This window comes from Cololabis saira, chromosome 15, assembly GCF_033807715.1.
Source record: "Cololabis saira isolate AMF1-May2022 chromosome 15, fColSai1.1, whole genome shotgun sequence".
NCBI lineage: Eukaryota > Metazoa > Chordata > Actinopteri > Beloniformes > Belonidae > Cololabis > Cololabis saira.
The window spans coordinates 30,590,411-30,606,628 of NC_084601.1; the positions used below are offsets into that span (position 1 = coordinate 30,590,411).

Genomic DNA, 16,218 nt, shown 5'->3' on the forward strand with positions numbered 1-16,218 from the left:
TCAGATTTGATTGTTTTCCAAACCCTTATCAGTTCTTGGTCCGTCCGGAGCCGCTCTTCTGGATGTGATCCTTTCCAGTGAGGGTTCAAATATCTTACCGGAGTCATCCACCACCTCTGTATTTCTGATCTTCACATGAGTATTAAATCACAGACCACATTAATAAACTAGACAGCAGAACTGATGTTTGTTGGGGAGATTTTCTTTATTTGGTGAAACTCCAAAGAGACAAATCATAAATGAGAAAAATACAGAGATCCATCCGATCAAATGAGACAAATCTTTTTATGCATCTTTTTATCTCAAGATGAAATATAATATAATTAACCGTCGGCTGATCTTTTCCATGTTGGAGTCTCACTGCTTTTATTTCAGTTAAAACCAATGGAAAGATGTGCTGGAGCTTTTTTTTTTTTTTGTATTTTATTTTCTACTTTTTTTTTTTTTTGAGTTTTTCAAGTTTTTCTAATTTTTTTTCTTCTTTTAAGTCTTCATTGTTTCACACGAAGCTATAAGTTATGGTACATTTATTTTTATTTTCTTTTATAAAATCTTTATTTTCAACCACTACGCACAGCCTACACATAGACATGTAGCCTAAATATGTGTGTTTATCTGCTGGTTACGTTCGTGCTGCTTCACATGTCCATAAATAAATAAAGTCACAAACAGGTCGGTTCCTCGCTGGCCTGTTCACGTTTTTAGGAGAAATGTTTGAAGTTTGTTGCTGAAAAATCGACATTATCGCTGGTTTTTGTCAGTAATCGGCTCATCTGTTGCATCAGTCACACACACACACACACACACACAGCCTCATACACACCCTCATACACACTGCTGGGATACACACATTTTGTACACATTCACAGTGAAGTTTGTCCAACCAGAACCACCTCGATCACAGATCTAACCAGCTTGATTTGAACCACCTCTGTTCCCGTCTTTCCATCCTCCATCCTTCATTATCATCATCATCATCCTTCAGTCACCTCCTCCTCCTCCTCCTCCACCTGCTTGACTAATCCAGCTTCACCTTTTGTTTTAAATCTCTCTTAAACCTCCACTTCGGACCATTTAAGTTCAGAAAAATTAGCTGCATCCGAGTCTGCAGCTGGTTTGATGTTTGATTTAAACGTTCTGCTCTCGTCGTCAAGTTCTGAAGTAATCTGTTTTAGAAAATTACTGATTCAGAATTGACATTTCTTCAAAACTGGTGCAAGTTATTCGGAATAAAATATTGGACATGTTTTAGTGGAATAAGTCATTTCTACTTGCATTATTTTTTGCATTGATCTGATTGGCGGACGCTGCTTTTTCTTATTTTATAAACTGTTTTCAGAGCCATCAGTCATTATTTTTTGCATTTATGGCAATTATCTGATTGACATACGCTGCGTTTTTCTTATTTCTCGGCTGATGTCGTACACCGGATGTTGCTCTGAAGATCTAGAAGCAGCAGTAGGCGTCAACTGTCCGCATGCTGAGGAGAAGAGGAGTCAGACTTGATCCAGATGTGGTCCTGATGCCGGACCGCCCGTCTCGCCTGCAGCGCCGCCCTACGCGTTGGCGGTCTGGGCCGGCGCCGCGCTGCTCTCCCGGCTCCGGTTCTTCCCGGCCGGCTCCTCGTGACCCGGGGTGTTGCGGTGCTGCAGCCGGCGCGGCGCGTGGCGGGGCGGCAGGGTCAGGGTGCAGCAGGACACCCCCACCGTGGGCTCCGGCAGGTCCTCGGCCCGGGACCAGCTGTCCGTGGCCGGGTCGTACTTCTGCACGGCCGCCTTGTAGCGCTTCTCCGCCTCGTTCCAGCCGCCCAGCAGGAACAGCGTGTCGTTCAGCACCGACAGGCCGGCGGTGCTGACGCCCAGGCGGAGGGGGGCGGCCCGGCTCCACGCACCACTCTCCGGGGAGAAGACCTCCACCGACAGCACGTCCACCCGCTCCCCGCCGGGCCCCAGCTGGCTGCCCCCCACCACGTACACCTTCCCTCCCAGGGTGGCGGAGCAGTGCCAGCCCCGGGGCGTCTCCATGGGCGGCTTCTCCACCCAGGCGTCGGCCTCCACGCTGTAGCTCACCACGGAGCGGGAGTAGGCGCAGTTGACGTAGCCGCCGGTCACCAGGATGTCCCCGGAGGGCATGGTGGTGCTGGAGTGGCAGCAGCGCGGCACGTCCATCGGCGCCCGCATCTGCCAGGTGTTGGAGGAGGGCAGGTAGCTCTCGGTGGTGGCCAGCAGGCCCTCCACGTTGCGGCCGCCGATGGCGATCAGGCGGCCGCCGCTGGCCGCCAGGGAGAAGTGGGTGCGGCGCTGACGCATGCTGGCCAGGTGCATCCAGGTGTTGAAGCGGGGGTCGTATCTGGAACCAAAGAGAGAGGGGGGGGGGGGTCAGCTGTGAAGAACAGACCTTCACACTCCTCATACTGATGGTTCAGCGGTCTGTGATTGAGAAATACCAACTATAAAGGTTGCGATGACAATATGGTTCCCAAATTACCAACAACGTTGACATGGATGAAGCCATTTTTGGCCCGTTTAAAGCCAGTCTACCCCTTTTCCACCAAACCGGTTCCAGGCTGGTTCTGGGCCTGTGTTGAGTTTGGAACCGGGCTTTCTGTTCCCACTGTTCGTAACTGAGGTTGGCAGTGATGCAATGACGTGGCTCCCCATAGCACCCGAGCTATGAAAAAGTAAACTGGTTCCAGTGCTGATTCTGGTTCACAACTCGTTCAACTTGGGAACCAGCTGAGAACCGGTTTACTTTTCCACAGCTCGGGTGCTAAGGGGAGTCATGTCATTACGTCGCTGCAAACGTCAGTTACGTCGCTGCTTTTGCGTGAAAGTTGAAGCAACAACAAGGTATCTGCTCTAACAGGACTTGGTCCACGTAGCTCCTCCGTGGACACATCTCTAAAAGACAGGTTGTCTCCTCCTCAGACCCATGATGCTTTGCTGCATCCAGATTCATTCTTATTTTTTTTTTTTATAAATCTTTTTATTTGTATTTTTTAGGCAATAACAAAATGGTAAAAAACAGACATCAAAACCAACCCTATCAAATATGCCATCTTTTAAACCCCAACCCACCCACAATTGCATGGCTGCACAAAATAATATATAAATGTGCAGAGAGGGAAAAAAAAAAAAAAAAAAAAACCTACAGTACAATAATACAAAAACAGATTGTACACAGATTGTAGCCTGACATTGTAGCCTTAGATTCATTCTTATTTGAAAATGTCTCCGTCTCCCAGTCTTGCTATTGCCGTTGGTCTTAATAACTCCGCCCCCTCCGCTTACGTAAGCGGTTCTTTCCTCTTGACCAGCTAAGAGTTGGTGCTACCTTCGAAGCGAGGCCAGTTCTTTGTCAGTGGAAACAGAAAAGCCCGGTTCCAAACTCAGCACTGGTCCAGAACCAGAACCAGCCCTGGAACCGGTTTGGTAGAAAAGGGTAAATACGTTGTTGTTAAATTTTTGGGCCAACGCAGCAACGTAACTGAAGTTTGCAGCAACGTAATGGCGTGGCTCCCCTTAGCCAGCTGGTTCCCAAGTGGAATGAGTTGTGAACCAGAACCAGAACTGGCCCAGAACCAGCCCTGGAACCGGTTTGGTGGAAAAGGGGTAACAATACCACTTCTGAACACATGGGGGCAGCAGATGTGGGCCGTGACCCTACAAACCAGACCTGCTCAGGGTGTTGACGGCGTGCTTGGCCTGGTTCCGGGCGTCGTTCTGGTCCTCTCCTCCCGCCACGTACAGGAACCCGTCCATCACAGCCACGCACTGGTTGAAGCTCTTGGCCGGCAGCTGGCTCAGGTGGCGCCAGGCGGCCCCTCCTTCACGGGGGTCTCTCCACAGAACCTGGACCAGGACCACAGGACCACAGGTCACAGATCTGTTTGTTGGGGTTCTCTTTTGATTTTTTTTTATTTTTATTTTCTTTTTATTTTAAAAAGCAATTGTTTCCATATACAATATTACAATCACTCCTTGGACCATTGCAATGTCTTTCTCCAAAGTTCAATCACCTGTTCTCAATGAAAATGGGAAAGGTGGATCCAAACAAAAAAAACGAAAAAAACAAAAGTTCTGATTTTAAATACGTTTGTGTAACATGAACAACAGAACTGGGGGAGCTCTTTTCTCGTTATCGTCACAGCTTCGCAAGATGAAAAAGAAATAAAGTACAGTATTAGAGCGGTGTCAGGTGTAGAGAGCAGGTCATCACAAAAAACACAGATTCAAATGAAGTCAGATCTTACAGGCTTCACGTACTAAGTCCATTTAGACCAAATCCGTTTTTGTATTCTGAGGGAAAATGAAAACTTTTCCATGATGTAAATTTCGTGGTCCGTATCAATCCATTCTTCAATAGTGGGTGGTTCTACTTTTAACCATCTTCTTGTGAAAGTTTTTTTACTTGCTGCCAACAGTATGCAGAGCAATTTTTTAGCATCCGTATTCCAGTTATCAAACTGTATATTACCCAAATACATTGCTTATATATTTGAAGGGAATATTTACACAAAATATATTCTCTATATGCTTATGGATCTCTTCCCATAACCTGGCAGTTCCAGAAGACATGAAGGTGGTTAGAAGCTCCACTGGTCCCACAAAGTCTCCAGCACAAACCACCACCACCCTGATGTCGTTTCTGGATGGGCGTAATAAAAAATCTTACTATGTTTTTCCAGTAAAACTCACGCCACATATTTGATTCTGTTGAGATCCACTGTAACCGACATATTCTCTCCCAACTCTCTACAGGAATCGGTGCATTTCCTTCTCTTTCCCACCTCACCTTTATGTATTTTGTACTCCCTTGTTTTGATTTTTGAATGTCAGTATACAGTTTGGGATATAATTTTGATACAGGTTTGAGATTTAAGTAATGATATAAATACCTGCAGGAACCCTGATTCAGCTTCTTCTAAAGCTTCTTTCATGTGTTGATAAAATAATTTCTAACTTGCAAGTACCTGTAAAAGTCCTCTTGTTTTGATTTTTATGTAGTAAAACCATATTATTGATAGCACTACCTGATGAAAACACTATCAACACAAAATCTCATTACTATTAAGTTTCTGTAGTTATTCCTATTTGTTATCTCAAAGGGATGAATAAAGTTGAGTCTAACTGGGAGTAATGATTCTTTCAGTGACCCTGACCTCTCGGCTGAGGGCCCTCTCGGTGAGGGACGGCCGTCCCCCGATGGTGAGGAGGGTCTGCTGGCCGGCTCGGACCTGCGTGCGCCGGGACTGCAGGGTGTTCTGCTGGTAGGGCAGCAGGTGGTAGTTCATGGCGTCCACCAGCAGCCGGTGGCACTGGGGGTCCAGCATCATGCGGGGCACCGGCTGGACCTGGCTCACCAGCTCGCTGGCCGGGATCGTCTCAAAACGGATGTGGGACAGAATCTCGGCGGCGTGGGCCTGACGAGACGGCTCGAAGTCGAGCCACTTCATGGCGAGCTGGAGGAAAAAGGATCGTTAGTCGTCAACATCCAGCCCCTGACAGGATTGGGGCCCTAAGGGAAATGTTGATTGGAGGCCATACAGGAGTTTGGCTGTATGAGTAAAAAAAAATTCAATCTGAAATAAATATTTAAAAAAATTCAACCCTGAAATAAATTTAAAAAAAATTAAATAAACTTCCACCTGAAATGAATAAATATCAAATTAAAATAATTCAACCTGAAATAAAAAACAGAAAATTAAATAAACTTAAACCTGAAATAAATAAATATCTGATTAAAAAATTCAACCTGAAATAAATAAAATAATAATAAACTTCAACCTGAATTAAATACATTTCAAATTTAAAAAATCAACCTGAAATAAATAAAAAATATTAAATAAACTTCAACCTGAAATAATAAATAAATATTGAATTAAAACTTCAACCTGAAATAATAAATATTGAATAAAAAACTTAAAACTGAAATAAATTGTCAGTTATAGATAGCCATCAATTATTCATCAAAAGAAAGTTACTTCCACCACCTCAGTCCCCCACAAAAAACCTCAAAGCCTCAAATGCCTTTTCGTCTCAAATGAAGCAGGAGTCAATGTAACACAGTATGGATACTAAAACTACCACTATGTGATCCAGAAGTGACTATAAAAAGACATAAAACACTTCACTTTTCTGTTTTAGTCCTCAGCAGGTGAGTTTGGGGCCTTTAACGCAGCTGAGAAGCAGTGCCCTGATAGTCCACATTCAGTATTTGGTCTCCCCTGGTTGGTCCAGGTTTTACTGGAAATATGGTTTGTCTCTAAGTCTAAGTATAAGTTTCTCTTAGACTTCTCTCTGTTTAAAAGAAGTGATATTACAGTGCGAAATTTTAACGCAGCTGTCGAGTTACTCTCAGGTTATAATTACCATCACTTCTGTTCGGTCTGTTTCAGTCATGAAGGTGCGTATTAATAAACGCCTTCCTCCTCCCATCAGCAGGTTATACTTGCTGATTGCAGCCTGCAGTCGAGCTGCAGGTGTCTGGTTTTGATTCGTGTGTTTGGTTTTGAGCAGCTGGTCTTGGATCTGCTTTTAGGTCTCGTTGAAAACAGGAGGAAGTCCCGGAGGGAGGCCAAGTTAATATTAGACGGGTCAGCGGTTGCAGCAGAATTTGAGAAGCGGATATGATGTTACCTTTCATTTACGGAAACAAGCTTTCGACTTGAAGTTTATTCACTGGATTGAAAAGAACGTAAATTTTGAAATGTCAACCTTGACCTCTGACCTGGAAGGCAACGAATTCTGACGGCAACGCCAGAGCGTCGTCCTGAAGGAAGGCGGAGATCTGCTCCAGGGTCAGCTGTGTGAAGAGCGACGTCTCTGCGAACTGCACAAAGTTCTCCAGGACAAAGCGGCGGGCTGCGTTGCACACGGGCACCAGCCCGTAGGCGGCGGCGATGTTCCAGATGTAGACGCAGGTCTGCACGTTGAGCTCGGCCAGCAGGAAGTCCATGCACATCTTCAGCAGCTGAGGGATCTGCAGGGTAGCAGCGGCGGAGACGGTGCAGCCGATGGTGTAGAGGGACATGTGGACGCGTCCCAGGTAGGCGAAGGTGATGACGTTGGCCAGACCTGCAGACGGAGAATAGGACATTCAAACATCATCGGCGTAGAAACTCATCTGCCTTTTCAAGCATAAACACCCTCTACGAGGCTAAATACAGACGCTTTCGGCCTTTTCTGCTTCTGAAAAACTGAGCTTGCGAGTGGTTGGACTGTAGAAGGTGAACTTAGTGGATAATTTTACATTTATGTTACACAACGCGGTACATCGCAGTGAAGAGCTTCAAACCGACACCACGGTGGCTCCTTAATAAGATACTGATTTGTTCGTTTAGATTTTTTTGGGATATGTTTTATTTCAAATATAAGCACAAAAAAAATAAATAAAAATAAAACAGCAGAACAATAAATCAATAGCATAAAAAACAATAATAATCACTAATAAATAATAAATGTACCATCGTAAACAAAGTAGATGAGGATTAATAAATATAATAGAAAATGCTCGAAAAAGGAGTAGGAGGAAGTAAAAAACGTATAAACTCAATACTATTTTTTGGACCCTCATTATTAAATATGAAAAAAAAAGAAAAGAATTGACATAGTTATAGGTTGCACAAATTAATAGTAAGAATTTTATAAATATAAATTATGGTATACCTGAGTCCCTGTATTCATCTATACATGAAAGCAGACATTATTTTGATGTGAATTTATATTCACCCGTGTACAAACTTATTAATTTCATTTTATTTGTTGTTTATTGTCTAATTATGTCTTGCCGCTTTTAAAGATGATGTAAAGAACTTTGAATTACCTTGTGTTGAATTGTGCTATATAAATAAACTTGCCTTGCCTTGCCTTAATCACAAACATTCTTACTTAGGGATATTTCTACACACATTGAAACCTACATATATACATACACATGTACATAAACATGCATATATACATGCATATATCTCGTAATGTTTGGAAGATGTGTGGTTCCTGCAGAAGCCGGTCCTTTATTTGCCTCTGAGGCGATGGGAACCTGAAAAGTCTGGTTGTGAGGAACCAAACTGGTCTGAGCCCACGTGGAGATGAAATGCTCTGCACGTAACTAAAATATGCCGAATAACTAAAGGTGGAGATGTGAATGGTGAACATACCCAGAGGTGAGAGGGAGGGCAGCTCCAGACGCTTCATTCCAGGATCTTTGGCCAGGATCTCTCTGAAGTACTGACTGACCGAGGAAATGACCAGCTTGTGGACGTCAAAGGCTTTTGTCTTGCAGGCCAACTCCAGATCAGTCAAGAACCTGAGAAGAGTGACAAAAAAAAGACGAAAATTTGAAATCTGAAATCTTCTTTACAAAGCAAGAAATTTCCACTTTGGTTCTCCCACATTTTCTCCCACACCTGCTCCCTACTCTCCCTCCAGATCAGTAGCTCATCCACGAGCATCATAGTCCACGAGACTCCTGTCCGTCAACCCTATCCATCCCCACGGCAACAAGAAGGAGCCTGATCCAGGATGCAGTCCCACTTCCACCTGAAACCCACCTGCTACTCCTATCACACACCTCACTGCTGTATCTTATGAAAGAAAGAGTTTCTCAAGTGTGTTGTATTTTTTTCTATGACCTCTATTTCTCAAGGTTCTAAACCAAACATTCGCTGTAATCTTTCCTAAACTTATTGGTGTAATAATCGTTTATGTATCAAAACTGCACTTTTCTTTCCTTCTGAATATATTCCACCCAGGAACTTGTGAGAGTGTCGTATTGTTTATCTTTTTATCGTGTTTGTATCGTCTTGTTAGGCCAATGTGACGCTTTTACTTTGAAAGGGTGGACTCACTTCTCCTGGCGCATCTTGCTGAGCTCCTCCAGCAGGGCGTTGCCGTGCAGCGGCCTGGTGAGCTCGCTGCCCAGGCCCAGGCCTCGCTCCCCGGGCTTGATGACGGGCGGCGGCAGGGGCAGGTTGAGGCTGTTCAGCTGGGCGATGTCCAGCGCCGCCATCTGCTCAATCTTCTTCACGCAGCTCTCCATCACCACCACGCCGTCGCCGCGACTCTCCACCTTCAAGCCAGGCGGGGCGGTCTCCATGGCGACCTGGGCGATGGTTTCCGCCGCAGCCTTCTTCTGACGAGGGGCCTTCTTCTTGGGGGCCATTTCACTTGCCTGTGGATAATATTTTCGGCAGGTTTCAGTCCAACGTTAAACTACGCTCTTCTTTGAAGAGTTTAGTGAAGAGAATGAGGGACAACAGGCTATACTCACAGTAAAAACCTTTTTTTCTTAGTTGTATATGCTGGACTGCAGCTTCAGATCAATTGTATGCAGAGATTTATGTACTTGAATTTGCTGATGGTTCAGCTTTAACAGAGCACACAGCACCTGAAAGACGAAGAAAACAATGAGTTCAACTACTTTTAGGGAAACTAATTTGAAGCATGCATCATCTGAGACCCAGTTTGATTTGAAACCCACTAATCAAAACATTAAAATCTCTAAAAAAAAGTCCCCCAGAGGGGGTGTTGATGAGGTCTTATTTCAAAATCAACAGATGGGATGTCATCCAGAAATCACTTACCCTACCTTTAACCCCCGATCCCAAACCTAAACTCTGGTGCTGGTGAGTTCTGAGGTGGTGGTTGGATTTTTTTGAGCAGCTCAAAGCTAACCAGTTAGATGTAGACTGATGTATGAAAACTGCTGCTTGAGTTTTCCGTTTGATGTCATTATTTTTTTAAAAACCATTTGTGCTTTTAAGATATATCATGCCGCACTGTTATATAAGATATGTGGTTGCATATGACCACATTTGCTTCCTGCCCTAAGACATCTCGATGTTTTACACCTTTTAAAGACTCAGTTTATATCGGACACCCCTAAATCTCCCCAATGAGAAACGTCTCAAATGAGAAAGACTTCTTCGGTCACAGCTGTAACGTTCAGTGTGATTTAATGACAGAAAAAGAAACACAATATTATAAAAATATGTTTAAATTAGTGTTTTAAACCCAAAGATGCCGCCATGTGTGCACTGATGCCTCATCACTACGTTATTACGCTGCAGTTTTAAGGAATATTAATTAATGTCCATATACTTCAGTCATATGCTGTTCATGTTTATAGTTCTTGCATTTTCCAATTTTTAATTACAGTTTTCTAGTGATTCACGGCTGCTAAACTTTGGTGTTTTTATTCTACGACTGCTGCTCCTGTATCTTATATTTTGCTGTTGCAACAACGCAATTTCCCTGTTATGGGACAAATTTTCTTGCAAGAAAATGGAAAGCAAACAGAGTTGCAAATTTCCCCTCTGTGGGACTATTAAAGGTTTATCTTATCTGTCTCTACAGTCAGGCTTTTGCATCTATCAAACAACTAAATCTACCAAAACTTTGCATTCATTTTCTTTTCTTTGTCAGGGTTTTAATCTAGAATGAGTCATCTGTGCATCTTTAAACTTGAATCCCTGTATTATTCTCTGGTCAGTGAAAGCGTCACTACTCTTATTGACAGCTGAATATCAGTCAGCAGGATGACAGGATTCATTATTCTGCAAATATCTGGCACTTTATAACAAATCACTGACTGAGAATGTATGTTTTATGACAGCCAACAGGAGCTGGCAGGAGAAACTCGGTCTCTGTGGGCCGCCGGCTGTGACTGACAGGTGCAAGTGCTCCTCACGATGGCCCTCCAGAAACTAAGCTTGTGTTTTACAACTAGCCTCCATTCCAACGTTTCCCACCAGTGCAACAGAGACCTGGGTTCTGCAACCAACTGCTCAGTGTTTGGTTGTCAAACCCAGAACTGGAACAGTTAAATAAATAAAAATAGATGTTATGTTCAATAATGTCTTCTTTTTAAACAGCTGCTCTGCAATCATGTCATCAATATAATCAATTATTCCACTTCTTGATGACAAAGAAAGTTTTTAAAAGGCTCCGGGAATGTTGAGATGTTTGAGATTGTGTTGATTTGTGAGTTACCGTATTTAGTGAAATACCTCATTGTTCTTGGTTTTAGGCTCGATAAACACTTCTGAGCTTTCATTTCCAAAAACAAACCAAGATCATCTGTCTCAGTCGTGTCAGTTTGTTCATCTTTACGTTCGTAAAGTTGCATCTGATCAAACCACTAAGAGGTCTGGGAACAACGTCCTTTGGACAAATGAAGACACTGGAGGTGTTTGATTATGGCGCACGACGTTTGATGAAAACCAGAGTGCATCAGTTAAGCATGGTGGTGGCGATGTAATGATAAGGGCTGGTGTCTTTGCAGCTCCAGGACCAGCCAGCTTGCATTCAATCACGGTCCTGCACATACCAGAGTTCTAGTGTCAGAGTTGAGTTATTCAACAGGCGAATGATCAGCAAATCAGCAACTATTAATAGAGTGTGTATTTTCTTTTTTCTACTGTTTTCAAACAGTGACCTTTACATGTGATTGAAAGTCTGAGCGACATGAACGTTGTCATTACAAGGTGTGCAGGACTCGTGCATGATGACAAATTTGTTGTGAAATCCATCTTATTTATTTATTAAGAGCTGATTCTTATTTATCTTATTTATATTGTTGGGGTGGCGAGTGCCAAAAGAGAACAAAAAAACACCCTTGAGGTGTAGGGGGGTAAATAAAACACATGAAGCTAGAAAATATTTTAAAAAAAGGATAATACGGTAGATTAAAACTTCAGAAGCCAGACTGGAAGAGTGCATGAAGATGAACGGATTAGAAGAGATTTAAAGGAATCTAAATCTCTCAAGTTCATGAGGTAAATAAAAACATCAGTCTGCTTGTCAGCTGGAATCTACCGTCCCCTGGAGGAGGTACGCCACCGCCGACGGGTCAAACATAACTGCAGCGAGGCGTCATGACCTCAGATGTGCACTGGATTCATCACTGCTCTTTAAATAGCGCGTCTTGGCCCGCTGGTCCATGGGCTCCACACATGGACAGAGTTTGGACGAGGGGACGCAGCAGGACCGGTCTGCAGCTGTCGTCGGTGTCACATGAAGAGGAGGCGCTCACAGTTACAGGGCAGGCTGGTTGGGATGTTGCAATCCCTCCTAAACAGATGAAACTAACGTCCAACAACTAGAAGTCTCATTACATCACACTTTCCCCAATTAAGATCTGTTCATGTGTCTCTGAATGAGATAATTACTTTTTTATAATTGATAATTAACATTTTTGTATCTATTAATATATTTGACAATTGTATGTATTTATTTTAGTTGGGCTTTTTTTTATTTATAAAGCATTTTTTTAAGATGTGAGCATGGTGCAGACGTCTCATTGATGTATTTAATATGATGCTTCAGGCATTAAAGTGTTAACAGCGAACTTACTGTCAAGAGAAACAGCATCTAACTTGACTTAATTGGTTTGCTCGAAAGTAAATCAATGAAGTTCATCCAATTCAAAAATGATAAATCAAATACAACTCGTGCTTTCAACTTATGTCCGCGTATTTGATGAATTTGCTTGTGACCAATTGAACCAACTAATCTTAGTTCTCATCATCCAAAATGCATCCTGTTCCAAATAATCAATACTGATTGAACACAATTAGCAGAAATAACCACTTAGATAACATGTGAGTCTAAAAGAAGTCTTAAAGCGTTCAGAAGAATTGTAAACATACAAAACATTAATTTGTCCACATTCTTACATGTTGTATTTTTGGATATATTAAAATTAATGATGCACTGATCACGCCTGGCTTTGGTTTGGTTTTTAATAAACTCAGTAGTAGGAGTAGTTATATTTGATTCAATAGAAATAAAACATGTCAACCAAATGAAGTCGTATTCAGGTATGGCCAGAATCTGTCTCACATTCGCCTTAAACTCATTTTTAACCACCGAGTACATCATTTTAACTAAAAAAATAAAACTACAGTTACCAAGAACCAGCCTAGTCAGTCTGGCTAGTCAGACTACCTCTTGGCTTTAATTTAAAGCTAATTTAGCCACCTGTTGCTTAATTTGACACACGCAGTTTATTAAAGAAAAAAAAAACAACCAGCAATTTTTCAGTCTAAAAAAAATTAAGAAAGTAATTAAGACTAAATCAGAGCAAAAACAACTAACGGATGTAACTAAACAGTCAAATAATTAACTTTGCAATATTTGCCAGCAGCTTCCAACTGAAATAAATGTGATAAATCTATTTATTTATCACCAAAACAACTTGAAATCAAGTAATTATAAATTATTAAATTAAAGGAAAAATAATAAGGTAAAATAATTCACTCATACATTTCATTTGAACACTTTTCCCCCTTTCTCTCATCGTTCCCTGCTTAAAGGAACACGTCAGCGTTTAAACAAGTGTATTAAAATATGTTAAGGAACGTCAAGTTTCATGAAGAACCAAAACAATGTGAATGAAAGCATGGGACATGATTCTGAAATAAATGGGGCGATCAATCAAATCAATCAACGTCAAAAATAAATCTTGTTTTAAACCTTCTGGATGGTGTGGATTGGGTCCCTGCAGACAGAAAGGGGTGATTTTAGCTTTGTAAAGGTACAAAAAGTGTATAAAAAGCTCTGCTTGTATCTTCCAGTTGCTGCCACCTCATTCACGTCTACAATCTAATGTCCTTCTACTTTCAATCAACACGTGAGCAGGAGAGTTCATGGCATCTGCTTCCATAAAACAAGACCAGTAGATATTCATGACAAGACAGACGAGTGTCAGAAGCAGAGGCCATGAGATCATCTCTTTGCATTTGCTGACAGATGTTTGCACGACATCAGTTGTCAATTTGGACAAGTTGACAGCGACTGAACAGAAATACCTGTTCAAAACCGTCCTTTTTACACACTTTTTGAAATGTAAAAGGACTTTAGTTTGACTGCAGGGACCCTAAACACACCATCAATGAGCCTCAGTGTTCATCTTTGACCTCATGGTGACACAAAGGAAAACGTTGGGCTTCCTCATCTGAGTAGACCAGGCAACCAAATTTCATAAGAGAATATTTTAGTCTGAAAAATCCCCAACAAATGCTTATTTTTTACAATTAATTTTACAATTATAAAGACATTCACTGATAATCTCAATTAGATCATGTAAAATTGACTCTTGTAAACAAATTTGATGGCAAGAGTGATTCACTGTTTTGGAAATAATCGGATCAGCTGTCAGAACCATTTCATACCAAGGTCAGAGCTGAGCAGCTGTTCCGTCACCCTGCAAACTGGGAACGTCAAACCTTCATCAGCCCTCATAATCATCATCATCATCAGTGGCTTATATTTGCCTTCTTCCCTCTTAAAACAATTCTAAGGATTTTTAAAAGTCGGTAAAGATGGAGCTTTTTTAAAACCAATTTAATAATTTCCGAGACGTTAGCTTTATTTTGAAAATCCCAACAAACTGAGCTGTATCAGCGTATAACATCTATAGTTTTACTTAAACCTATGTGTTTGTGTTTTCTTACTTTTCCTTCAGATGAGAACCCTTTTTTGTCATCTTCTGGACAACTTCATACGTTACTACTTTGGAAAATGAAGTTTTTGAAGACTGCAGACCTCGGATCAGATATTTCTACCTTCTGACCCAGATTCCCAGCAAACACCTGAGCCAGAATAAATACACATCTTGTAGGATTCAAGTGGTGATTCTCAGTAAGAAATTTGAAAAAACCTTCACGATGAAGTCCAGAATGTAATAATGCAAAATAAACATGTAAACCCTTGTGGCTTTACCTGAAACTCTGAGAGCAACATTGATCAGTATCTGTATCAGACTGGTCTGAAAGCTAATCATGAGTTATCACCTGCTCTAACTGACTACCTGTCAGTATCTGTTCTTATCTTTACCCTACTTTTTTTTGCAACTTTACAAAATAATTAAACTTGCATCAAAGAAATGAATCAGTGTGTATCTTGTTACCAGCAAATAGTGGGAACTAAACGAAGCCTCTCAAGTGCATCAAGCTTTTGAAAAATACATTTCCATCAGCAATCTGCCAGTAATGATCATTTTACTGTAAATTATTGTATTACAACGTGAATAATGACCATTGTCATGAAATTGTGGGTTCAACTCCACTGTGTCATTGTTGTTGGAAGTACAGTTGACAAACAGAGCCAAAGGGAACTCGGTCTGTGTTACTGCCGTTAAAATGTTATTCAATCACCTGCCAAATGACTTTCCAGTCGCCGCAGGTATTTGTCAACAACACTGACCTCCAGACAGCACTGACGGGATGACATTTACATCCCTCAATCAGCCAGAAGAAAGGGCCAGTTTTAAAAACACCAAGAAAGAGCTTAATGTTTTCCCCACTTTTATTTATTTAACTGTTTTTTGATTTAAAAAAAATTAGGGAGGCTACTCTATCTGATTCGGCTCCGCCCACTGAAATTGGAAACAAAAGTGGCCTAGGGCTATTTTTTACATGGCTGACAAGAAAAAAAACATAAACTTCCTTGGCACGAAGAATATCAATACCTGTTTTGTTTGTTTGGACTTGAACTGGAAGATTGATAGTTTAAGAACATAAAATCGTATTTCAAGATGATTGTAAAGGTGATCCATGATGTTTTTCAAACTACCGACTTTTAAACGTTACTGAAGTTTCCGCCAGAGTGAGTGTGATCAGAAAGGGTCTTGTTTCCATGTCCAGAAGTCCAGTGGTCTCAAATGGCACAGAGGCACTACCAACCTTCATGGTACTGTCTTAGCATCGAGCCTAGCCGTATGTACTGAACAAAAAATTGGGGTTGGAGTGGAAACAAGGTGTTAAGGTTGAGGATAAGATCACCAATGAAGTCCTCCATCCTCTGAATACAGACATCTGTTGGGGCTCAGTATTAATCATTTCGTATGAAAGGCTGAGGGACCTAATGTAACTGCAACTCTGCTTCTTTGCATTAAAAAAATCAGGATGGAAGTGATTACATCTTTCGTATGAAAGGCTGAGGGACATAATGTACAATTGGTTTGTAAAAGAGAGACACATCATGTCAAATAGATTATGCTAAGCAACAGTTTGATAAATACAAATATGGCTGTGTATCCCTTTCAGAATAAGAGTTGCAAGTACATTGAACAGAAATAACATTCAATTGATAAAATTAATGAAAACTGTCAAATCAGTCAAATGTTTCTTATAATTAAATTTTTTTAATGCGAGTACAATTACTCATTTTAGTCTTAGTTTTGTCCGTTTTGCTTGGGCCACAGAGGAGTAGATAT

At 41.6% G+C, this 16,218-nt stretch overlaps 1 protein-coding gene across 1 annotated transcript in view; it reads right to left on the reverse strand.

The window, feature by feature from the left end:
* Window positions 1-186: 186 nt before the first annotated feature.
* Window positions 187-16,218, reverse strand: part of klhl43 (kelch-like family member 43) — a 16,598-nt gene continuing 566 nt past the window's right edge. The window contains exons 2-8 of the mRNA XM_061741336.1: window positions 9,271-9,387; window positions 8,849-9,171; window positions 8,159-8,307; window positions 6,730-7,076; window positions 5,162-5,461; window positions 3,676-3,851; window positions 187-2,349 (exon numbers count right to left, since the gene is read on the reverse strand). Of these exons, the coding sequence (XP_061597320.1) occupies window positions 1,557-2,349; window positions 3,676-3,851; window positions 5,162-5,461; window positions 6,730-7,076; window positions 8,159-8,307; window positions 8,849-9,162 (2,079 nt within the window). The 5' untranslated portion in view covers window positions 9,163-9,171; window positions 9,271-9,387 and the 3' untranslated portion in view covers window positions 187-1,556. The remainder of the gene's footprint in view (window positions 2,350-3,675; window positions 3,852-5,161; window positions 5,462-6,729; window positions 7,077-8,158; window positions 8,308-8,848; window positions 9,172-9,270; window positions 9,388-16,218) is intronic.